Consider the following 24,718-nt stretch of genomic DNA (forward strand, 5'->3'; position numbering starts at 1 on the left):
TGTGCGGGCAGCCACTGGAATTCACTTGTCTTTTTGACCAGGTGGCGACGAGCAGTCGTGTGCGAAGCAAGGTTAGGAATGAACTTCCCCAGGAAGTTGACCATCCCGAGAAAGCGCAGCACTGCCTTCTTGTCTGACGGCTGCTGCATGGCTGCGATGGCTGCCACTTTGTCGGCATCCGGCCACACACCCGACCGGGAGATGAGGTCCCCCAAAAACTTTCGCTCAGTCTGGCCAAAAGAGCACTTGGCTCGGTTAAGGCGCAGGCCCTGATCCCGCATCCGTGCAAAGACACGCTGGAGACGACTGATGTGCTCCTGTGGTGTGGTGGACCAGATGATAACGTCGTCTACATAAACGCGTACCCCTTCAATGCCCTCCATCATCTGTTCCATGGTGCGATGGAACATTCCGGAGGCCGAAATGATGCCGAATGGCATCCTACAGTAGCAGTATTTGCCAAATGGAGTGTTGAAAGTGCACAGCTTCCTGCTGGACTGATCCAGTTGAATCTGCCAAAAGCCCTTTGAGGCATCAAGCTTGGTGGATATTTTTGCCCGAGCCATCGCGCTCATGATTTCTTCTCGTTTGAGAATGGGGTAGTGTTCCCTCATAATGTTGTGATTCAAATCTTTTGGGTCGATACAGACCCGGAGCTCGCCGGAGCGCTTCTTGACGCACATCATGGAGCTGACCCATGGCGTTGGCTCGGTGACCCGGGAAAGCACTCCTTGGTCCTGCAGATCCTGCAGCTGCTGCTTGGGGCGGTCCTTGAGTGGTGCTGGGACTCTACGAGGTGCGTGAATGACCGGGGTGGCGTCCGGTTTGAGACGTATTTTGTACGTGTAGGGCAGTGTGCCCATGCCCTCAAACCTCCTGGTTGTGCGCGAAGAGTGAGTGGAGCTGCGCCCTAAAGTCTGTATCTGGGAAATCGGACGTGCCTTCTAGAGACAGAGTGTGTACCCGCTGAATGAGGTGGAGGATCTTGCACGCCTGTGCGCCTAACAGAGAGTCCTTGGAGGATCCAACGATTTCAAATGATAATGTGGCTTTGTGTGAGTTGTGTGTAACCTCGAGCTGGCAGGACCCCGTGGCCGGGATGACGTTTCCATTGTCGTCAACCAGCTGACAGTGGGATGGCAGAATCGGTGGTTTAACCTTCGAGGTCTGGAAGGCTGATCATGCGAGGAGATTGGCGGAGGCACCAGTGTCCAAGCGAAATGTGATCTGTGATCGGTTGACCGTTAGGGTGGCACACCACTCATCGCCCGGATCAATGCTGTGAACTGGCAGCGGCTGGTGGTTCGGACTTGGGGACATCTGGTTCATGTGGATTACCGCAACGCGGAAGGGCTCCCTGTCTTCGGTATCACTGGTCTGCATACTATCTGGATATGACTCAGTGTAGCAGGGGTTGAATCGCCCGCACGTCCCTGCGAGGCTGGCGGAATTGTTGGGAGTTGGTAGGTTGAGCTGCTCGACAGCAGGCAGCATAGTGGCCCATCCTGCCACATCGAAGGCATTGTCGCGCTTTGGCCGGACATTGCCGCTTTAAGTGGGCAGAGCCACAGTTGCCACACGTTGTGACGTCATGGCGTTCGTTGTGCCACCGCGCATGCACGGTGCGGTCCTGCATAGAGCACGCCTGCGCATCACGTTCCTCTGCGTCAACGTCCCCTCTTTTGGCGCGTACAAGCGCGGGAGACCTCGGAAAGTGTGCGAAATGGCCGCCCTCGTCCGGGCCGCGGGCCAGGAGGAACTCGATCGACTGGACCCACTCCACTTCATAGGACTCGTGCCATGCCGTTTCGGCCGCCTGGATTTGGGAGTACCGGCTGGTAGCGTTCTCATTGAGGACGCAGTTCTCGATGGCAGTCGCTAGGGTGAGGCGCTTTATTTTAAGGAGCTGCTGGTGTAGGGTGTCCGAGATGACCCCAAAAACTATCTGATCCTGTATCATGGAGTTGGAGGTGGCCCCATAGCCGCAGGACTGCGCGAGGATACGGAGGTGTGTCAAGTAAGATTGGAAAGGCTCATCCTTACCCTGCAGGCGCTTCTGGAATAGGTACCTCTTGAAGCTCTCATTGACTTCCACGCTGAAGTGTTCATCGAACTTCAGAAGCACCGTCTTATATTTTGTTTTGTCCTCGCCTTCCGCGAATGCCAGGGAGTTATAGATGTGGATGGCATGTTGCCCCGCCGTGGAGAGGAGGAGGGCGATCTTCCTGGTGTCCAATGCATTCTCCCTGTCTGTGGCTTCGAGGAAGAGCTTCCAGTTCATGCCGAGATTACCAGCGATTCGGAGCGGCTGCAGCAGGCTGATGTTTTCCATGGAGCAGGATGGCGGATTTCTGAAAGGGTGCAGGTAGGTCTCACAGTCGCTGGTTTGCGCCCACTACTGGTATCATGTCGTGTTGGGTTTTCTGATGCACAAATGATCCAACACCGCTGTTCATGGTACAACTCTGTTTTATTGTCTTGTCAACGATAACAACTAACTACTGGCTGAGTACGTGCTTCACCAGTTAACCTGTGGACCCAGCCCTATCACTATCTTAGTGAGGCACTCAGCACATGGTCTATGTTTGAGTGGCGCACTGTGAGCACCGTGCTCTGAGCTATCTCCTGGTAGAATGAGCGGGAACTGTGGTGATCCCTGTTTTATAGTGCGTGTGCTCTCACTGGTGATTGGCTGTGATGTTATGTGTGTGTTGGTTGGTCCAACTGCCTGTCCATCATTGTGTGTGTGATTGCACCATGATATGCTGATGTGGATATCATGACAGGTAGCTCACTGAGTTTAGTCAGTAAGTTTCCTGGCTATATAGATCAGAAAGTTTCTGATCTGAACTAAGTTAACGGGCCTCCGTTAGAGCAGAGGTAAGGTTGATATAATTGGTTTCAGTGCTATCTAGTTAGGAGGAAAAAAATCAGCCAAGATTCCTGTTCTGGATTACAATCCAGTGACAGAGCCCTGGGGGAAGTGCATGGGTAGGTACATGCAGGATGAGGTTCTACTGTGCACCAGACAGTTTTGCCAGCAGTCACCATGAGAGCTTACACAGGAAGAATTGCCATTCAGGTGAGAGGCAGGATAGTGACAAGTCCAAGGAATTATTCCGTTGCACAAAGATCAGAGAGATGGGAGAAAGTTGTGGGCAGCATGTCTACCTAATGGCACATTGCAGGAAACTAATTAAACTAATTAAGGTACTTGACAGCATATTAATAAAGTCTGACTGGGATTTTTAAGTCCGCATTCAGGTTCCCTCTGGAGTGTGCTTATGGTGGCACAGTGGTTAGCACTGCTGCCTCACAGCTCCAGGTCCCAGGTTCAATTCCGGCCTTCGGTGACTGGCTGTGTGGAGTTTGCACTTTCTCCCTGTGTCTGCGTGGGTTTCCTCTGAGTGCTCCAGTTTCCTTCCACAGTCCAAAGATGTGCAGGTTAGGTGGATTGGCCATGCTAAATTGCCCCTTCGGTTCCAAAAGGTTAGGTTGGATTATGGGTATAGGGTGAAGGTGTAGAGTGCTCTTTCCTAGGACCGGTGCAAACCCGATGGGCCAAATGGCCTCCTTCTGCATGAAATTCCATGATTTGGTGATTCTACGAGTGGGGGCCCATTTAACTGCGTGACAGCAGCTTCCCAGTGACAGACTGGGGCACCAGTGCTCCAGACTGGCCTGGAAACTTTTCCTGCCTACATGTGTGCAACAGCAGCCGCAGGTCACCCTGTTAGAGGCTCCATCCCATGCCCACTGTGGTGATATGCCTATGAGCTATATCATAGATGGATGGTGTGCGACCTCCAACCAGCAGGTGGCGGTACAGATACACCATGTGGTCTCAAGACCAAGATCATGTGACCAGTGACTCCCATATAAGGGGAGACACATCCGGTCATCTTCAGAAGAAGATTGAGAGGGTAATAAGACATGTAAGTGAATGGCTGGTGCTCAGTGCAGATTCACGAGGAGTAATAAGCAGACTCCATGATATTGTGCTCTGTAACAGATTGCTATCTTACCACATGAGACACAATAAAGAATCTGGCTTGGACAAGTCGAGGTGTTTGGTGGATTTCTTTGTAAGGTATAAAAGACCAAACACAACACCGACCACCATCACAGTGGTGGCCTGGCTGTTAAGGCCATTGTTTATTTAATCTTATAAAAGTTTGGAGAGAGGGTGCATTCATTTTGTCATGCTTTCTCCCTCAGTTACTTTCCTTTGCATCCTGCTGCTGCTTTCAAGCTGGAAGGAGTTTAATTGGCTCTCAAGCTTAGTGGGTCCACCCGTCCTTATGTGGAAGCAAACCCACACTCTGGCCATTAATTGGCTGCTCCAGAGAATATCACAATGAATGATTGTTTCCCACAAATTGCATGTTTCTGATCCACATTTGAGTCTGATGGCAAGGTGTAGAAGCTCCCAGGGAAAATCCAGCTATTGTGGCATTAATTGTTTGGCAACATGGAGCAACTGTTATAACACCATTGCCTTAAAAATGCAAAATGATCCATTGTGAAAAATTGTAACTTTAATATATTCTTGAATCTTTGATTTGGAGATATTTGGCTGACGATAAATAAATTTGATGATTTAAATTTGATGATTTTTAAAAAACATTCATTATGATGTATCTGAAAATGAAGAATTTTCAGTTGGAATCTTCCAGCCCTTCTCCATGTTGTATTTTTCCAACATTTAGATACTAAATATATACTGAACTCATTGACCTGCAACTCCTTTGGATGGAGAAAAATAGTCAATGACTCATGCTCCAAACAATTATGGAAAAATTGATGAGCATCTTAGTTGTGCTTTGACATTTATCTGTACCCAGTGTTGTCTTACAGATAAGCGCACCAGCCATTTTAACTTAATTTGCAGTTGTCACCAAAGGTGAAACTGCTGTGTTGCAGGATGATGTATAATGAAGTACAGCTATAATGAGATCTCATTTTAATTTTAATTAAGCATGCAGGTACCCATTAATCACATAAATTGACCATAACTAAAGCAAAAGTGGTCATTATCTTGTGGTACAAATCAAACAAAATGATGATAAATTGGAACAATGCCCAGTACAGACGTCTCCATTTTCAAAACTTGAATTCTGATATTGGATCCGACCATGAATTGATCCGACATCTACTGGGACCTATTCAACTGCATAACTGAATAATACCACATTGAAGTCTACAAAGAATTATTCATATTTTCTAATATTTTTGCATTACAGGGACTAGTACTGTTATTTAGACAAAAGCAAACCACAGAACACAGCTAACATTTGCTGAATTGGATTCCAGATATAAATTACAAGAAACCATTGCAGTGCTGAAGGATAGGAGAGGTTACCATGCTTTTACTGCTTTAATTGACCTCAATGCTCTCAAGCTAGGAAGAAAGCAATAATCACAGATGGATACAAAATATGTAGTAATGAGATACATAAAGTAATGAAATCAAAGGTTTTCAAAAATTAAAATATTAATTGATAGATTTGCATTTGATTGTCAGATCAAAATCTGTGAGTGGAATTCAGTTTAGTTTAGGTGTACTGACATTATGATTTTTCTAAGAGTTAAGAAAATTTCTTTACCATTGTGAGGGGCTAATGCCTCACACTGTACAGTTTTATTATATATATGCTCATTTCTATTTCTAATTTTTTTTTTAACTGAACAAAGACCTTTAAAATGGCTGAAACTTTGTCTACAGCACTGGAATCAAATAAGCCACTTGGAAGTTTTAGGGAAACCCACACCTCATTATCTCCGAAGAGCCACTAATGACCACCTGTGGACTGTACAGCCCAACTTCAAAGAGATCAATACAAAGGCCATCTGCATTTAATAACCTAGGATGGATAGACGGAAATGGATTGGCTGCTAAGACAAAGGCCCCACAACTTTCCTTACAATTCCTAATGGCTAAGACATTTAACACTCTTCGGAATCCAGATGATGGATACACATCCATTGTCAAAGGTGGTGGAGAGGTGGGAGTCATGTAACATGGGTCTCCGGCTTGTGGAAAAAGTAATATGGCCTTGCTGAACTGCATAGCTCAGTGTGCTGTTTATCATCAAACTAGCAGGCTCATAGACAAGGGGTTCTGCCCACATTGGGCACCTGCCCCTCCACCTTCTACATGGATTCTACTGGAAATTCTGTACCATAACCATCCAGACTAATTCACTTCTACATGCCTATCTCATCATGTGACGTCAACATCACCAGAAAAGCTTTCAAGCCACTAACCTCCGTGAAGGAAGAACTCATTGGACTTTGGTTCTGGACTCTGGAACCCATGTTAAACAATACTTATTTTCTCAGTGGCCTCTGTACTGTAAAACCTTCTCTTCCCTACCCCTCTTTGTACTATCTGAGTGTGGAGGCAACATTGCAACCCTCCTTTTGGGTTTTGAATGTTTGCCATAAACTAACCCTTTTTAGTCCATCCTATATCGAGATTGCTGGGGGTTATTAATAGAAAATTCACACCAAAGGGTTGGGAAATACAACACCATTTATAAAGAGGGAAAAAACAATCAAACGCCTTTCTGTTTACAGATGGATGGTGAGAGGAGAAATTTGTGCTGTTTAAATTAACAACCCCTTACCTGTAACAAAACTGGCTGAATTTCCATACGCAATCCACCACAGAAACATATATTTGACTTTAACGATTTGAGGCCTGAATTTTCATGGGGAAAGGAGAGGATCTCTAGCTTAGCCAAAATGTTGCTGGAGCATCAATTCTGGAAATCCTGTGCGCGATTCTCCCAAGCGGCGGGAACAGCCCCGTCGTGTTCCGCGCGGCGCAGGCCGGAGAATCGCCCGAGACACCCAAAATGGCGATTCCCTGGCACCCCTGCTATTCTCAGGCCCGGATGGGCCGAGTGGCCAGGCCAAAATGGCGGGTTCTCCCCCGCCCGGCGCCGTCCACACCTGGTCGCTGCCGTCGGGAACGGCGCGGGAATGCTGGCGGGGCGGCCTGTGGGGGAGGAGGGGGGATCCTGCACCGGGGGGTACCTCAAATGGGGTCTGGCCCGCGATCGGTACCACCCCCTCTCTGAAGGAGGACCTCCTGTCTTCCACAGCCCCGCAAGATCCGTCTGCCATCTTCTTGCGGGGCAGACTCGGAGAGGACGGCAACCACGCATGCGCGGGTTGGCGCTGGCCAACCCGCGCATGCGTGGGTGACGCCAGTTATGTGGCGCCGGCCGCGTCATGTATGCGGCCCCACCTTTACGCGGCGACAAGGCCTGGCGCGTATAAATGACGCAGCCCCGCTCCTAGCCCATTATCGGGCCCTGAAGCGGTCGGGATAGGGGCCGTCTCGCGCCGTCGTGAACCTCAACGGCGTTCACGATGGTGTGGGCACTTCGGCGCGGGAGTGGAGAATCCCACCCCCTATTTCTGGGGCGGAGGAGGGGAATATTGTCGTTTGCACATCCTCAATTTACCAAGGCAGCTATAAAAGTGCGGCTGCCTTCAAACAGATGTAGCTTTCATTAGTAGAATGTCTGAATTAAAACTTGTAGACATTACACTCTTCAGGAGAAAGTCTAACATTATCAAAGTTCTCTGGAAAGGTAGGATAACCTTTTGGAGAGCTAAGGTACCCTTTTGGAAATGTCCAGGGACACCTTTTGGAGAGATACGATTACCTTTAGGAGAGGTCATGTGCCTTTGGATTATTGAAATAATAATAATAGTCATCTTTATTGTCACAAGTAGGCTTACATTAACACTGCAATTAAGTTACGGTGAAAAGTCTGTTCGGGTACACAGAGGGAGAATTCAGAATGTCCAATTCATCTAACAGAACATCTTTCGGGACCTGTGGGAGGAAACCGGAGCGCCCGGAGGAAACCCACGCAGACACGGGGAGAACGAGCAGACTCCTCACAGACAGTGACCCAAATCAGGAATCAAACCTGGGACCCTGGAGCTGTGAAGCAACAGTGCTATCCACTATGCTACCATGCTGCCTTAAAAGTAGACCTGAATGTGCATACAACGTGGCAAAGCTCATTGGAACTGTCAAGCTATCAAGGCATTTAAACCCCCTTGGAATTTTCAAGCTGCCAAAGCATTTAAATCCCATTGGAGCTGCCAAACTGTCCCTTACAACTCCTGCCCTTTAAATTAAAAAACAGTCTGCAATTAAAAAAAATAGTGTTTGCTATTTCACTCTGTCGATTCACGTAAGCCTGAAGTATATCATTATGGATTTGTACTTCATGATTGATTTCACAACATATCATTATCACAGTAGGGTGCCAGTCAGTCCACAGTTTGATTGACTGCGCCAAGTGGTTATAATGATGTATGGCTATGAATACAAATGCTTGTTTCTGTTATCGAGTCATAGATGTTTACAGCATAGAAAGAGGCCCTTCGGCCCAACTTGTCCATGCCATCCAGAGTAAGTAATTAAAGAAAATATTTGTTTTATATGGATTAAGTTGAAGGGATTTAAATGCAGTGAATGGGTTGTTATCAACACAGTGTTGGTTAAATAGATACTTGGGGCTGGATTTTCCACGCTCCCCACCGGGTGTTTCATGGTGGCAGAGGCATTTACCGCCAGCGGGACCAGAAGATTCAGCTGGCATTGAACAGACAGAAGATTTCAACCTAAGAACATTATTTTTCACAGTGCTCAGCAAAGGTTTATACCAACAAAAAGGGAGGACGGTAAAAAGAGGGAAAATCGACCGTGGATATCTAAGGAAATAAGGGAGAGTATCAAATTGAAGGAAAAATCATACAAAGTAGGAAAGATCAGTGGGAGACTAGAGGACTGGGAAATCTTTAGGGGGTAACAGAAAGCTACTAAAAAAGCTATAAAGAAGAGTAAGATAGATTATGAGAGTAAACTTGCTCAGAATATAAAAATAGATAGTAAAAGTTTCTACAAATACATAAAACAAAAAAGAGTGGCTAAGGTAAATATTGGTCCTTTCGAGGATGAGAAGGGAGATTTAATAGTGGGAGATGAGGAAATGGCTGAGGAACTGAACAGGATTTTTGGGTCGATTTTCACAGTTGAAGACACAAATAACATGCCAGTGACTGATGGAAATGAGGCTATGACAGGTGAGGACCTTGAGAGGATTGTTATCCCCAAGGAGGTAGTGATGGGCAAGCTAATGGGGCTGAAAGTAGACAAGTCTCCTGGACCTGATGGAATGCATCCCAGAGTGCTAAAAGAGATGGCTAGGGAAATTGCAAATGCACTAGTGATAATTTACCAAAATTCACTAGACTCTGGGGTGGTCCCGGCGGATTGGAAATTAGCAAAGTTGACACCACTGTTTAAAAAAGGAGGTAGGCAGAAAGCGGGTAATTATAGGCCAGTGAGCTTAACTTCGGTAGTAGGGAAGATGCTGGAATCTATCATCAAGGAAGAAATAGCGAGGCATCTGGATGGAAATTGCCCATTGTGCAGACGTAGCATGGGTTCATAAAGGGCAGGTCGTGCCTAACTAATTTAGTGGAATTTTTTGAGGACATTAACAGTGCGGTAGATAACGGGGAGCCAATGGATGTGGTATATCTGGATTTCCAGAAAGCCTTTGACAAGGTGCCACACAAAAGGTTGTTGCATAAGATAAAGATGCATGGCATTAAGGGGAAAGTAGTAGCATGGATAGAGGATTAGTTAATTAATAGAAAGCAAAGAGTGGGGATTAATGGGTGTTTCTCTGGTTGGCAATCAGTAGCTAGTGGTGTCCCTCAGGGATCAGTGTTGGGCCCACAGCTGTTCACAATTTACATAGATGATTTGGAGTTGGGGACCAAGGGCAATGTGTCCAAGTTTGCAGACGACACTAAGATAAGTGGTAAATCAAAAAGTGCAGAGGATACTGGAAGTGTGCAGAGGGATTTGGATAGGCTAAGTGAATGGGCTAGGGTCTGGCAGATGGAATACAATGTTGACAAATGTGAGGTTATCCATTTTGGTAGGAATAACGGCAAAAGGGATTATTATTTAAATGATAAAATATTAAAACATGCTGCTGTGCAGAGAGACCTGGGTGTGCTAGTGCATGAGTCGCAAAAAGTTGGTTTTCAGGTGCAACAGGTGATTCAGAAGGCAAATGGAATTTTGTCCTTCATTGCTAGAGGGATGGAGTTTAAGACTAGGGAGGTTCTGCTGCAATTGTATAAGGTGTTAGTGAGGCCACACCTGGAGTATTTTATTCAGTTTTGGTCTCCTTACTTGAGAAAGGACATACTGGCACTGGAGGGTGTGCAGAGGAGATTCACTAGGTTAATTCCAGAGCTGAAGGGGTTGGATTACGAGGAGAGGTTGAGTAGACTGGGACTATACTCGTTGGAATTTAGAAGGACGAGGGGGGATCTTATAGAAACATATAAGATTATGAAGGGAATAGATAGGATAGATGCGGGCAGGTTGTTTCCACTGGCGGGTGAAAGCAGAACTAGGGGGCATAGCCGCAAAATAAGGGGAAGTAGATTTAGGACTGAGTTTAGGAGGAACCTCTTCACCCAAAGGGTTGTGAATCTATGGAATTCCTTGCCCAGTGAAGCAGTAGAGGCTCCTTCATTAAATGTTTTTAAGATAAAGATAGATAGTTTTTTGAAGAATAAAGGGATTAAGGGTCATGGTGTTCGGACCGGAAAGTGGAGCTGAGCCCACAAAAGATCAGCCATGATCTCATTGAATGGTGGAGCAGGCTCGAGGGGCCAGATGGCCTACACCTGCTCCTAGTTCTTATGTTCTTATTTCACTTTAGCATGTGTCCTGAGCGCTGCCCATTGTGTATGCTGGGTGAGTTGACATAGAGCTTGTAATGGCAAGGGTGGGGGACATGGGTAAGCAATATTTGATAGAGGGGCTTAAAGGGCTGTGGCGATGGGTAGAGGTTCATATGTTGACATAGGAGCTATAAAGAGACATAGGGTGGGTAGAAAGGCAGGTTGGCAAGGAGAGCATGAAAGGCCATGGGGATGGACTGGGAACATGAGGTGGTATGTATTGGCACAGTTGGGCATAGACAGTATGTAGGGGATCTGAGTCGTGAGGGCTAAAGGGCTTTTTCTTTGTTTTATTATTTTTCCTTAGAAGTGCCGAAGTACCAAGGTCAGCCTTTCACACAGCCGGCAGTCCTTTATGGCTGTCTCCGCACTGTTTTGAGCTGGGATGATCCTGATTCCCATTAATACCTACTTGCTCTGGAATAAAATTCTAAACATCTGGGGCAGTTTGTCAGAAGTCAAGTTTGCGGAGCCAGGAATTTTCCCGAGTCGGTGCTCTTGACGCAAAAGCAAAAATTCAGGCCTGCCTCTGATAGAATAGAGCCGTCTTTGAACAATTCAAATGGACTAATACTGAAAACGTTGTGACAGATTTGTGCCCCCCAGTGGTGACTATATGGGCAGATTTCCTTCACTGGAGTGTGAAGGATAATAGGGCACACTCCATAGAACAAAATCAGTTGGGTTACATCCTGCTCCATTTTGTTTCACCAAGTGATCCTTTATATCCAATGGAGAAAATATGTACTGGCGTTTGTACCTTTTATTGGCTGGGGAAACAAAGTGTCAAGCTTGCTGGATGCTATAGCTGATCTTCACTTTAGTCCAGCAGGTTGTATTCAATTAGTTGCCTTATATTTGAGTCCATTTATTGTAGCTGTGTGATCTTCATGGCAATCTATAGGTTGGATATCTAACCTAGATCACTGGCTTCCATGTGGCTATTTTTCCAAACTTCACATCAGTCTTGCAACTCAAACGGTCTGCCATTTGGAACTCTACAGGGCAATGAACCCAGCCTGTCTGTTTCTTTTATGTCTTTTGTTTGCATAATTACTGTTGGCTTTGTGACCTTTGCTTGGTACCTCCCCCTCAACAAAAAAGACACCTCTTGCATTGCTTCAGTGCCTAAGGGTCTGAGCAGTAAATATGAGTGTAAACACAAACTTATCAGCTGGAATTTTCCAGGCGTTTATATGGGCGGGATCTTCCAGTGCTGCCGATGGTGCACCCCAAACGCGGGTTTCCTCGTGGCAAGGGGGGCATTCAACGGGAAACCTCGTTGACAACAGTAGGACCAGAAGATACCGCCGACGGCTCATGGAAATTCCCGCCCATTATCTGTGTTTAATCTCACTCAGCTGCTGAAGTAGGGGTTGCCATTGGTACAGGAACTATAAAGTACAATCACCGTATTTGTCATTGCACTGTTAACCATGTGATATCTGTATCTTCAGTAGAATGCCGATAAGAATGAACTATTTTTCATAATGTTCTTGCTAATATCACTTTGCAGATGTCGGTGGGTTCTTTGAGGCTGGGACTTGGATACGCTACAGCTTCCAGTCTTCTGAGGACATTCCAAAAGACTTCCAGAGTTCACAACCAGCTAACTCCAACCTTACTTTGACCAAAGAGGATCTGGTTTTCAGTTTCAGCACTACCAACACTCCCAGCATCCTCCTGTACATCAGCACCTACTCACCAGATTACATGGCTGTGATTCTGAAACACAATGGTGAGATGGTGAAGTTTTACTTTATATCTCTGCATGTGCCACATGTCCGATGTGAGAATTATGGAACGCTTTCCATTTCTTCGTATTTGTTAATTTTATTTTTAATATGTGATATTAGAATAACTATGACCTGCTATTTGATATGACTTTGACCCAAACTTTACATTGCGGGACACTATCTTAATGGAAACATTCCAATGTTCAAAGTAAATGTATAAGTGTCCTCATTAAACAATTTATTGGGGTCAGCTAATATCTGACTTGTCCAGAAACTTATCAATATATTGAAGAGTCTCCAACTTAATGGGCAGCATGGTAGCACAAGTGGATAGCACTGTGGCTTCACAGCGCCAGGATCCCAGGTTCGATTCCTCACTGGGTCACTGTCTGTGCGGAGTCTGCACGTTCTCCAGTGTCTGTGTGGGTTTCCTCCGGTGCTCCGATTTCCTTCCACAGTCCAAAGACGTGCCGGTTAGGTGGACTGGACATGATAAATTGCCCTTAGTGACCAAGAAGGTTAGGAGGGGTTTTGGGGTTACGGGGATCGGGTGGAAGTGAGAGCTTAAGTTGGTCGGTGCAGACTCGATGGGCCGAATGGCTTCCTTCTGCACTGTATGTTCTATGTTAAGCATCTGAGAAATTCACACATTTCTGTTTCCCAATATAGAATGAGCACTGTTTCCATGTATGAACACAATTAACACGTCTAAGTCCAGGGAACCTATTTGCAAGTTGGCAAAGTCAAGGTTTGGGCATCCCCAACTGTGGACATAAGTAATAGTGAAATCTAACGAGTTAAAACAGTACAGGATACCATCCTAGAATATGGTAATATTCCTGTTGCTTGTTCAGGCTGAATCACCCTACTTATCACAAGTGGCAAGCTATAGCTGTGGATGCTTCCCTGTCTGCAATAATTTTTTATTGGTATTGAGCACTGAATATTTCAACATTATATTCTCATGCCTGGGCAAATAGAAACTGAGAAATGTGAAAAGTGCTGGTCACTTGTAATCTAAATTTACAAGTCCAGTATCTCATATCAAGTTACTCTCATCATCAATTGTTTATTTCATGGGTTTTATTATGGTTAAGAGATATGGCCAGCAAGAGAGCCCTGTCCTTGCAAATTTTTTTAACCATAAATCCAACACCCCAGTTAGTTCTCAATTACATTTTAGTCAGACCCAGATATACTTGCGAAACCTCAGAGTTAAACATCCTCTTTTCTGACAAAGCCCAACATCTACCCCTCCACAAAAGATGAATTCCAAGATCACAGGGCTGGATTTTACAGGGGTGGTTTGTGCTATGTGCCCCCCCCCCCACCCCAACACACACACACAACCCACCCCACCAGCCCCAACCAAAAAATTGATTGGGAGCCCACTCACAAAATCCGTTTATGCTCAGAAGGGCATTAATTGGCTCAGGCCGCAACTTCAATCCCTCACCTTAAAGATCTGCCACCCAATCTGATCTCCGAAAGGGATCTCTCCCCACCCCTCCAACCCCTCAACCACCCCGCCCCTACCCCCACCCCCAATCTGGCCTGGCACCAGCTCACCTAGTAAGACGTTACAAGCTCAATAGGCCCAAGGGACAGTGGACCACCAGATGCCTCCACTGTCCCTCATAAAATGACAGATAGGTTGAGGTGGGTGGGAATCCACAGAATCCCTATAATGCAGAAGGAGACTGTTCAGCACATTGAGTCTGTTCCGACCCTCCAAAAGAGCACCTGACCTAGACCCACTCCCCTGCCCTATCCCCATAACCCCACGTAATCTACACATCTTTGGACACTAAGGGGCACTATAGCATGGTTAAACTACCTAACCTGCACACCATAGGACTGTGGGGGAAAATCGAAGTACTTGGAGGAAGCCCTTGTAGACACGAGAAGATCATGCAAGCTCCATACAGTCACCCAAGGCTGGAATTGAACTCAGGTCCTTGACACTGTGAGACAGTATTACTAACCACCGCCAGCCAATCCGACCCCTGAAAGTGGTCTCTCACCCTCCACCCCCCACTTTACCTGACACCATCACACCAAATAAGACTTCACAAGCTCAATAAGCCTAAGGGCCATTGAGCCACCTGATGCATCCACTGCCCATCATAAAATGGCAGACAGGTCAGGGGTGTGTGGGAAGGCAGCAGACAGGGCATATGCAGCATTTTACGAGCAGGCCCCATCTTCAAACATGTTGGCAGAAGGGTGAGAGCATATAAGAACACCAATCGATCCATTGTTTTGTGCTGGCTGTCTGCCAAAGCAATTCACCTAGTCCCACTCCCTCACCTTTTCTCAGTCTTATTTCACTACACAATGCATAAGGTAGGCTTGTCAAACCTTTTCCCTTGAGGGCCACAGTTCCATTTTCTCCTCACAAAAAAGCTGACAAGTGGAACGTAACTTTCATGCCATACAAGTGCCAGGCAATGACCATCGCCCACTAAGAATCTAACCATCGCACCTTGGCATTTCATGTGGCACTTCACTAATTATAGGTTGCCATCCTGAAAATGGTCCTCTTATCCCAACTCTTTGACTTCTTTAGTTAGCCTATCTTCTTTCCATGCTAATATAATACCCGCAACATCATGGAGCTCTTATCCTATTAAGTAGTCTTTTGTACAGTTACCTTTTTGAACTACACCTATTGACTCTCCTTTATCGATCCTGTGCATTACCACTGAGAAATATTGCGCTATTTAATGAAATTTTCCCATTTTCTTTGACCTCGGCAAGGAACAGCCTGCCCAGGCTGCACTGATCTCATTTCTAATACTGATGAGCTCAGCTCGCCAGTGCAGGAAGAGTGTTCATGGATCGGGGAGCCATTTTTAAATGTCGCTCCGGTCTGTTGACACCCCTCAGCTACCCCTTTGCAACATCCAGATGCGCTTCCCCCCCCCCCACTGAATCCAACTGACCCGTTAGGTGGTCCTCGACACTCCCCCCTCACCCCACCTCTTCAGGGCAAGACACTCCAGGCACAATCCCTGGAACGTGCAACCAGGCACCCGGGCACCTTGGCACTCCCAGCTTCGCACCCCAGCAGTGCCAGGGTAGCACTGCCAGGGTGCCCTGGTGGCAGTGCCAAGGTGCCAGGCTGGCAGTGCCAATGTATCCAGGTGCTAAAGGGCTTTCCAATGTACCACATTGCCCTGCGCCCGATCACCCAGGGGTGTCTAATGGCCTGAGAGTACCGTCCCCGTCCCCCCCCAGATGCCATTATGCCTGGCCTAATGGCTCATTTAATATGTTAATCTGGATCTTGGCAAGTGAGGGCGAGTTCCAGATCACGATGTCTCACAAGATCGTGTTCAATCTCAAATGGTATTGCAAATCCCGCAAGAGGCCTCTCGCGAGATTCAACGGCCTCGTTGCATCACCAAGTCGAGCACGAGGAGGCCATTAAATCGCATCCAAGACAGATAATTATGCAACCAGCATAAGGGACATGCTTTGATAAGATCCACTAGTCTTGGGGTATATGGCCTTAATATCTGACCTGACATTGGTATACCGACAAAACTATGGGGAATAAGTGTCCTCTGGTGTATTTCCCAAGGCAACAACTTGACCAATCAAAGTCAACTTGTCTGTTTTGAATTTAACCATAAGCTTGGGGTATAGCTACTCCCTTGTGCATTCCCCATGGAAATACCTCAACCAATCAGAAAATCTAAAATTTGGTGTACTTGCATGTATCCCTCCTGCTTGGTGCAAGACAAACATCTTTGACAGTAAGTCTTTTTTTCCAGCAATATTCAAATAATGTATATAAAAGATATAATAGTGAACACGGAAAAGCAAGAACAGGGAAATTAGGGGAGAGTTAACTGAAAACAAAGACAGCAGGATTAATTATTTTATGTATAAATTAAGAAGGCTTCTAAAATCTTAGCATTATTACTGTAATTGTTTCCGAGTGTGGGAGGTGCATTGTTAAAAAAGGTCACTTCCAGAGTTACATAATTCCTGGATGTTGCTTCACTTTAAATTTTAAGCAAAGCTCTCCTATATTGTTAGAACTGTTGCGACGTTGCATGACAACCAACTAGATGAGTACCTTGATTTTCATTTACGATCAAGCATAACACTATTTATACACTGTGTAAATCCTGTCATATTATCAGATCTGAGAACAAAACATGGCTCAGGCTATCATGCCTCAGAGAAATGAAATAGAAAACTGTGCTAAAATCAAACCAAAAATAAAAAGCAAAACGATTATGAGATGCAATATCCAATCGTATTCAGAAGACAGAACATGAAATCTTATTTACCAACAAAATATTGCCAAAAAATGCTATTCCTACTAATTTCTTCTCCTCTCATATTTCATTCACCAGCCACCTGTATAAATACATTCAGTGTCAGATTTCCAACTTTTTGTTTTTTTTCAGACAGCTATTTGTGAACATTGGCTTTTGCAGAATTCTGAAAATGAGTAATTACTTGTGTGCAAACAAATTGTAGTCATTAAAGAAAATCAAATTTAACAGATCAGCACAACCTTTATGTATGAGAGCCTAATTTTCAAATCAATGTGCTGTTAGACTCCCTATAAACAAAATTACAAGAGTTGGCTTGAATTGTACCTGTTCTTCAGATGTAGAAAATTATAGTTTTATTGTTTGCTGGCTTCACCATTAGGCACTGCCCGCAGCCAGACTACTTTTCATAGAATATGTTGCAGCTGAACCCAATTCCATATTAAATCCAATCCTGTCTTCATGTGGCATGCACATGCATTTTGCAGTAAAGCTAACTGGCTAGCACATGGGAGCAGAAACCTTGGGCGTCATTCTCCGCCGGCGGGAGTCTCCGTTTTGCCGGCGCCCGGGGGTTTCCCGACGGCGTGGGGCTGCCCACAATGGGAAACCCCATTGACCGGCCGGTGTTACGGAGACTCCCGCCGGCCGGTCGGGGCAGAAATGTGGCGGGGCGGGTAGCAGAATTTCGCCCCTTGTTTGGCTATTCCCAACTCTCATCTAAATGCTGAGATTAATCATATCCTCATCTCAAATGAGTTCACCTAAATTAGTACAGACCAACAAACCTACTGCCTTTCTGATCTGTCTAACTACATACGACACTAAACAAAGGATTTACTACCTAAAGGATTAGGGTGCTCTCTAAATCCTTTAATGGACCCACATTTGGATGTCTGGTTTCAGAGACGAAAGGAAGAAGTAACAAGATTCAAAGTTGGCATTGAAAGCCGTTCCTTTGGTGAAACCTGGTGCTAGATACTTACGAAATTCAGAAGTAAAATAAATAAATAACCTTTATTGTCACGAGTAGGCTTACATTAACACTGCAATTAAGTTACTGTGAAAAGCCCCTAGTCGCCACATTCCGGCGCCTGTTCGGGTACACAGAGGGAGAATTCAGAATTCTCAGCTGGTACGGGAATTGAACCCGCGCTGCGGCCCTTGTTCTGCATCACAAGCCCACTGAGCTAAACCAGCCCTATTGTAATATGTTAGAAAGGTGTCCTGTCATCGCCTGGATCTGGAATTAATTCCAGGCCCCACTGATAAGATGGGAAGTGGACAAGAGGCCCAAGGCTTGTTGCAAGCATCCTAAATGAAGAAAACTTTGATCAGCTCCTAAGGCTCACAACATTAAACATGTCAACAATAGATCAATGAGACCGAATGATAAATTAGGAAAAATACAGTGAACGCCTGAACGTAGGACTGGATAATACGCTGAGGGCAGGCTTCCCACACCCCTGAATCACACGGCCGTGCCCTAGCATGTGGTGCTCACCAGATTGTGCCCCAGAAGCCTTTTCACTAATATCGCCTACTGAGGTATGTGTCTCTGCACTAGTGGACGGTGGGGATGACAGCTGTGACACCTCAAATGTGGTCTCCTCCAAGGTGTTCTCTTGGGTAACCGGGGGGTGGCGGCCCCGGATGGCCTGGCCTCATCAGATGGAGATCCTGTGAGAGAATAGACATGTGGTCAGTGAGAGGGAAGGATCATTTTGTCTGACATAAACAACTCACTGCGGAGGTGGGGTGCAAGATGCCAGCCACCAACCTGTTGGGGGCGGGGGTGGCAGATGTCAGGGGGAGGTGGCAGGCAAGACTGATATCAGGGAGCTGGTGTTAACTTACCCTTGTGTCCTGGTGGAGGTCGTTGGTCTTCCGACATTGTACAGAGGTCCTGCTGGTCACACCACCCGAACTGATGGCCCCTGCCACTGCCTCCCAGGTGGCATTGGCGGCCCTGTTATTGGTCCTCCAACCCCCTAGGGGGAACAAGATGTCCCGTCTCGCCTCCACTGCGCACAGCAGCCTGTCCAGGTCGGTATCCCCAAAGCATGGAGCAGGTCGACGTGGTGCCACGGACATGTGCTGCCTGGGAGTGAGTACAGAGGGAGCATTTATGAGCAGCTCGACCTTGTTAGTGGGGAAATGCTGGGCACAGTTCCAACAAATCAGCTGGTGGGACAGCCAGTTCCGCTGTGAAGCGCATGGGGGATCATTTCCGGCAAGTGCCGTTAAATACGGGCCGCGGCCTTGTCAGCCCGGCCGTTAGGAAGCACCCGGGAAGTCGCGGCCGATATGGCACTTAGAACTTTTCCCATTAAATTGTACCCGCAAAATGTTCCCCTGTGAACGGAGTTGAATAGGGAACTGAAGGAAGTATTAGTGATGACTTAGGGCAGCACGGTTAGCCCTGCAGCCACCCGGCGCTGAGGTCCCAGGTTCGATCCCAGCTCTGGGTCACTGTCCGTGTGGAGTTTGCACATTCTCCCCGTGTTTGCATGTGTTTCGCCCCCACATCCCAAAGATGTGCAAGGTAGGTAGATTGGCCATGCTAAATTGTCTCTTAATTGGAAAAAATTAATTGGGTACTCTAAAAATGTTTTTAAACTTAAAAACATATTAGTGATGACTTTGATCTGGTGAGTGGTGCTATATGATGCTGAAAAATGCATACTGGAGAAAGAAGAGGATCTCTGGAGAATTTTGAGATGTGGGTTAGGAAAAAGTAAACTGAATAGGCAAGGCAAGTAGTAAGCAGGTGTTGGCAATGACATAAGAAGAATACAATTAGATTGTTCAGAAAGAGGCAAATTATTTGGCTTGAGTATGTGCTCAGTGGGAGTGGGGTATCGTAAGAAGCAATAGGAAGACAGATGATATAAGAAAGACAAAAAGAGAGAAAAGAAAGGAAGTTTGGGGGTCAGCTGTAGAATGGGAAAAAGTATGGAGAATTTCAAAGAGTACCTTAAGATCCATCCGTTTGGAGAAGAGAGAAATATGCCGGGATGTGCAGACCACTGATGATGAGGATGATGATAACTTTACTCAGCCCTCAATTCATTTTCTCCTCCCAAACTCAATAAACTCTTTCCCCTCTAAGTATCTAGGTTCAAGAGGGGCAATATAGATTTAGGGGCAATACGGAAACAATGTGATGAATGGCCTTTTCTCTGATATATTCGGATACCTTCTGACCAGGTTAGATAAGATTTGCTGGGAACTAACGGTTGAGTGAATGGATGCTACATTCAGCACTAACTGAAGAATCAACAATCAGTGTGCAGGTTCACAGTTGGTTAGCCACAATTTAGTCTCATCTATTTGTTGATGGTCTGAGACAGAAGCCAGAAGGCAGTTTGGTTTACAGGCTAAGTAATAATAAGATATTGACCAATCTGTCACTTCTAGAAAATGCATGTTTTTAAAGGGCCTCAGGGTTCCTTGTGTGAATGTTCTGATTAACTGATGATACAAAGGAAATGTGTAAGGGGAGAAATAACTATTTCAGTGTTGGATTTGCTTTGCAGCTTTGAAAAGTGCAACAGAAGTAGTTATAATACAAGCAGAAAATGACCCATTGAGCCTAAGGCTGTTGGATTCCCCAGCATTGCAAATACAGCAAAACCAAGTGGAAAAGAGCATAAGCCTGTAAGGGAGGCCATGGAATTACCATCCATGAAAGTTAATGAATGGAAAATTGGAATATATCATAGAAACAGGACATTTGGCCCAAATAGCCCATACGTGTTTATGCTCCACATAAGCCTCCACAGGGACTTTTCATTTGTAAGAGTGCAATTGGAAACAACATTACCCAAGTAATAGATACGGTGTTCAGTTATTCAATGCCATCTCTTAAGGATTGGAGTTCAAATAAATACTTGCAGTTGTTATTAAAATGACAATTAATAATGGGACATGTTGCAGATAGGATGCTGTAACAATTTTTAAAAACCTACGATAGTAGTGGAACTCCATGGTTCAAGGATGATCAGAACAAAATGAGTTTCCTTCCATGCATTAATTTTATCAAAAGCAATTTAGTGACAGCCATGTGTAGCTGCAACTGTGACTGTGTTTAATGGTGATGCCCAAATAAAGAGAAAATGACATGACTAAAAGCATAATGCGTGGTTGAGTGTCAAAGTTGGGGATGAGCCCACATCTGCTTAGCCAGCTCGCCCGGTATCTATGTAACAGCTGTCGAGACATTAGCTGGCTTGAGGTGGCTTCTCTCCCCTATCAGGGGAGGAAGGCCCACCTCTGAGAGCTTCTGGCCCACCAGTGGCAGTTAGCCAGTTTATAGAAAATGAACATAATTGGGAAACTACTCCGGTTCCATTTCTGCCCCAGCTGGGAATTCCACTTGGCATGTGGGCATCCCCCATCAGCCTGGAACGTGTCCACAAGATGGTGAGTCCATTCCCTGGTATTTAATTGGCTATTCTTTTAAAGTTAATGGCGGGTGTGCCTGGAACATACCATACTGATTTGGAACCCAAAACTGGTCCCCATGTTTGGTTCCCACCCATGGAATAAAAATTCAGCTCATGGAATCATTGGGAGGAACCCACTGGAACTTGTATCAATTTTGTACCTGTTTTACAAATAGACTGCAATCGAAATGGAATTAACTGTTCTCAACTTTATTGAAAATTGGAATTCTTACAGAAAATATTTGCAAATTACAAAGCCTGAGTCTGCCGTCCTTCAAAGGAGAGCTTGTGTTTCATACTGAGGAGACCTGCTGTTTTCTTTCAGGAAGTCTTCAGATTCGGTACAACCTAGGAGGTACAAAGGAGCCTTACAGAATTGACCTGAACCACAGAAATCTGGCTAATGGACAACCGCACAGCGTCAACATCAGTCGACATGGGAAGGAATTACGTCTTCAGGTAAATCTTGCTAATGTGACAACGAGACACTTCAGCAGGTGAACTTGCATCTCTATATGCTAGTTCTTTCACCTCAATGCAGGCTTGGAGAATGACAGAAGTTGTGGGAGGGGCTGGTTTTAGGTTTACAGTCTTTTTATTTCTTTAGTATCCACACATAGAGCTACATCTAGCTGATTGTGATAATACGGAGCAGTGTTTTCACTGAATTCTCAAATTTCAACTAATGTGGCAAAAAGGAGAACATGAGAAAAGGAGGAGGAATGGAAACGCTGAACATTTTTTAGAAGGTGAGAGACTTGTAAATGATTGTATTCCGAGAGACCTGGGTCTCTTTGTATACATATCACAAAAAGCTAACATGCAGCTATACCAAACAATTAGAAAGGCAAATGGTTCATTTGTCTTTATGGCAAGGAGGTTGGAGTATACGATTAAGGAGGTCTTGCTGTAATTATGTAGGGCTTTGGTGGGACCATACCTGGAGTACTATGTACAATTTCTGGCTTCTCATCTAAGGAAGGATATACTTGTCTTAGAGATGGTCAATTAAAGTTCACTACTGGGATGAGAATGCTATTCTACCAAGAGAGATTGAGTAGAGTGGACCAATATTCTCAGGTGTTTAGAAGAATGAGAGGTGAACGCACTGAAAAGCATAAAGATTCTTAGAGGGCTTGACAGGATAGTTGCTGAGAAACTGTTTCCCCTAGGTGTTGAGCGCAGAACTAGTCATAGTTTCAGGATAAGGAATCGACCATATAGGACTAAGATCAGGAGAAACTTCTTCACTCAGAAGGGTACGAATCCTTAAATTCTCTACCCCAGGGGGCTGTGGGGAGTCAGGAGGTGAGATTCCTAATCCCTGACCTGCTCTTGTAGCTGCAGTATTTATATGGTTGGTCCAGTTCAGTTTCTGCTCAATGCTAAACCCCAGTATGTTGATTGTAGGGGATTTACTGATGGTAATGCCATTCAATATCAAGGTGCAATGGTTAGAATCTCTCTTGTTGGAGATGGTCATTGTCTGGTACTTGTGTGGCGTGAATGTCATTTACTTCATATCAACCCAAGTGAGGATAATGACCAAGTCTTTCTGTACTTGAATATTGACTGCTTCAGTGTCTGAGGAGTTGTGAATCATGCTGGAGATCATGCTATCATCAGCCAACATCCCCACTTCTGATCTTATTGTGGAAGGAAGGTCATTGATGAAGCAGCTCAACATTGTTGGGGCTAACCTGAGGAACTCCTCTAGCGATATCCTGGGATTGAGATGATTGAACTCCAACAAGCACAACCATCTTCCTTTGTGCCAGATACTCCAACCAGCATAGAGTTTTCTCCCTGAGTCCCATTGACTCCCTTTTTGCTAGGCTCCTTGATGCCAAACTCGGCAAATGCTGCCTTGATGTCTAAGACAATCACTCTCACCTCAACTTCGGAGTTCCGCTCTCTTGTCAATATTTGAACCAAGGCTTTAATGAAGTCAGTTGCTGGATGGCCCTGTCGGAATGCAAACTGATCATCAGTGAGCAGGTTATTGCTGAACAAATGCTGCTTGATAGCACTGTTAATGACTCCTTCCATCATTTTACTGATCATCAAGTGTGGAATGATATCAGCAAGGCTTGTCCTGCTTTCTGTATGCAGGAATTTCCAGACAATGTTCCAAATTGCTGGGTAGATGCCAGTATCGTAGCTGTACTGGAATAGCTTGGTTAAGAGCGCAGCAAGTTCTGGGACACAAGTCTTCAGTGCTATTGCCGGAATATTGTCAGGGCCCACAGCATCTGCAGTAACCAGTGCCTTCAGCTATTTCTTGATATGAGTGAATCAAATTGGTTGAAGACTGGTATCTGTAATTCTGGGGACCTCCATAGGAAGCTGAGATGGATCGCCCACTCCGCAGTTCTTGCTGAAGATTGTTGCAAATGCTTTGGCCTTGTCTTTTGCACTGATATGCTGCACTCCCCCATCATTGATGATGGGGATGTTTGTGGAGCCGCCTCCTCCAGTGAGTTGTTTAATTGTCCACCACCATTCTGGACTCGATGTGGCAGGACTGCAGAGCTTACGTCTGATCCATTGGTTGTGAAATCACTTAATTCTGTCTCTCACTTGCTGTTTATGTTGGTTTGCATGCAAGTAGTCCTGTGTTGTAGCTTCAACAGGTTAACGCCTCATTTTTAGACATGCCTACTCACGCTCCTGGCATGGCTTCCTTCATTGAAACAGGGTTGATCCTCTGATTGAGTGGGTGATATGCCGGATGAGATTGCAGGCTGTGGTTGAGTACAATTCTGCCCCACAGCACCTCATAGTTTCCCAGTTGTGAATTGCTAGATCTGTTCGAAGTCTATCCTATTTAGCACAGGTGCAGTGCCACACAATATGATGGAGGGTATCCTCAATGTGACTACAAAGACCTCTAGTATCTTTTGAAAGTCGCTTCATGCAATCGTCTACATATCATCAAACTGACTTCCAGCAACAAGGCACTCTCTGGAGACTCTTTGGTCCTTAAATCTCTACAGATGCCATGTCTTCAAAACGGAATCCAATCTCACCAGTATTCTCTTTTCTGGTTAACACAAAACAGTCTCCTCCTCTGGTTGGTACTGCAGCAGCTGTTTCTCTTCCTCTTCAGGTCCCTCTGAATCTGAATCTGGGAGTCTGTGTCCAACAAGACTAGATGTCCCTCATTTGTGTCAAGGAGTGAAAACTGGCCCATGGATTTCTATAGGTTTTCCTCCTGCACCTCTGCCCCTGGTGGAAGACTGCTCCCACCTGCAATCATGGCGGGTGAGGGAGCAAGATTTGGCGTGAGCCAATAATTTGTTTCTGAACAGCAGGAAATGACCTTGGATTCTTGTTCTTCCAATTTTCATGGCGGAGTGTCCCTCAGAGCTATGTCAGAAACCCCATTTCAATCTCATGAATGCTCATTAAAAAGCCAACGCACCAGAATCTTGATCCCCTC

At 45.5% G+C, this 24,718-nt stretch overlaps 1 protein-coding gene across 1 annotated transcript in view; it reads left to right on the forward strand.

The window, feature by feature from the left end:
• Positions 1-24,718, forward strand: part of cntnap2a (contactin associated protein 2a) — a 2,812,093-nt gene that overhangs the window by 2,531,426 nt on the left and 255,949 nt on the right. Inside the window, exons 19-20 of the mRNA XM_072508818.1 lie at positions 12,317-12,538; positions 21,602-21,735. Coding sequence (XP_072364919.1) covers positions 12,317-12,538; positions 21,602-21,735 — 356 coding nt within the window. The remainder of the gene's footprint in view (positions 1-12,316; positions 12,539-21,601; positions 21,736-24,718) is intronic.

Source organism: Scyliorhinus torazame, chromosome 6, assembly GCF_047496885.1.
Source record: "Scyliorhinus torazame isolate Kashiwa2021f chromosome 6, sScyTor2.1, whole genome shotgun sequence".
Classification (NCBI taxonomy): domain Eukaryota; kingdom Metazoa; phylum Chordata; class Chondrichthyes; order Carcharhiniformes; family Scyliorhinidae; genus Scyliorhinus; species Scyliorhinus torazame.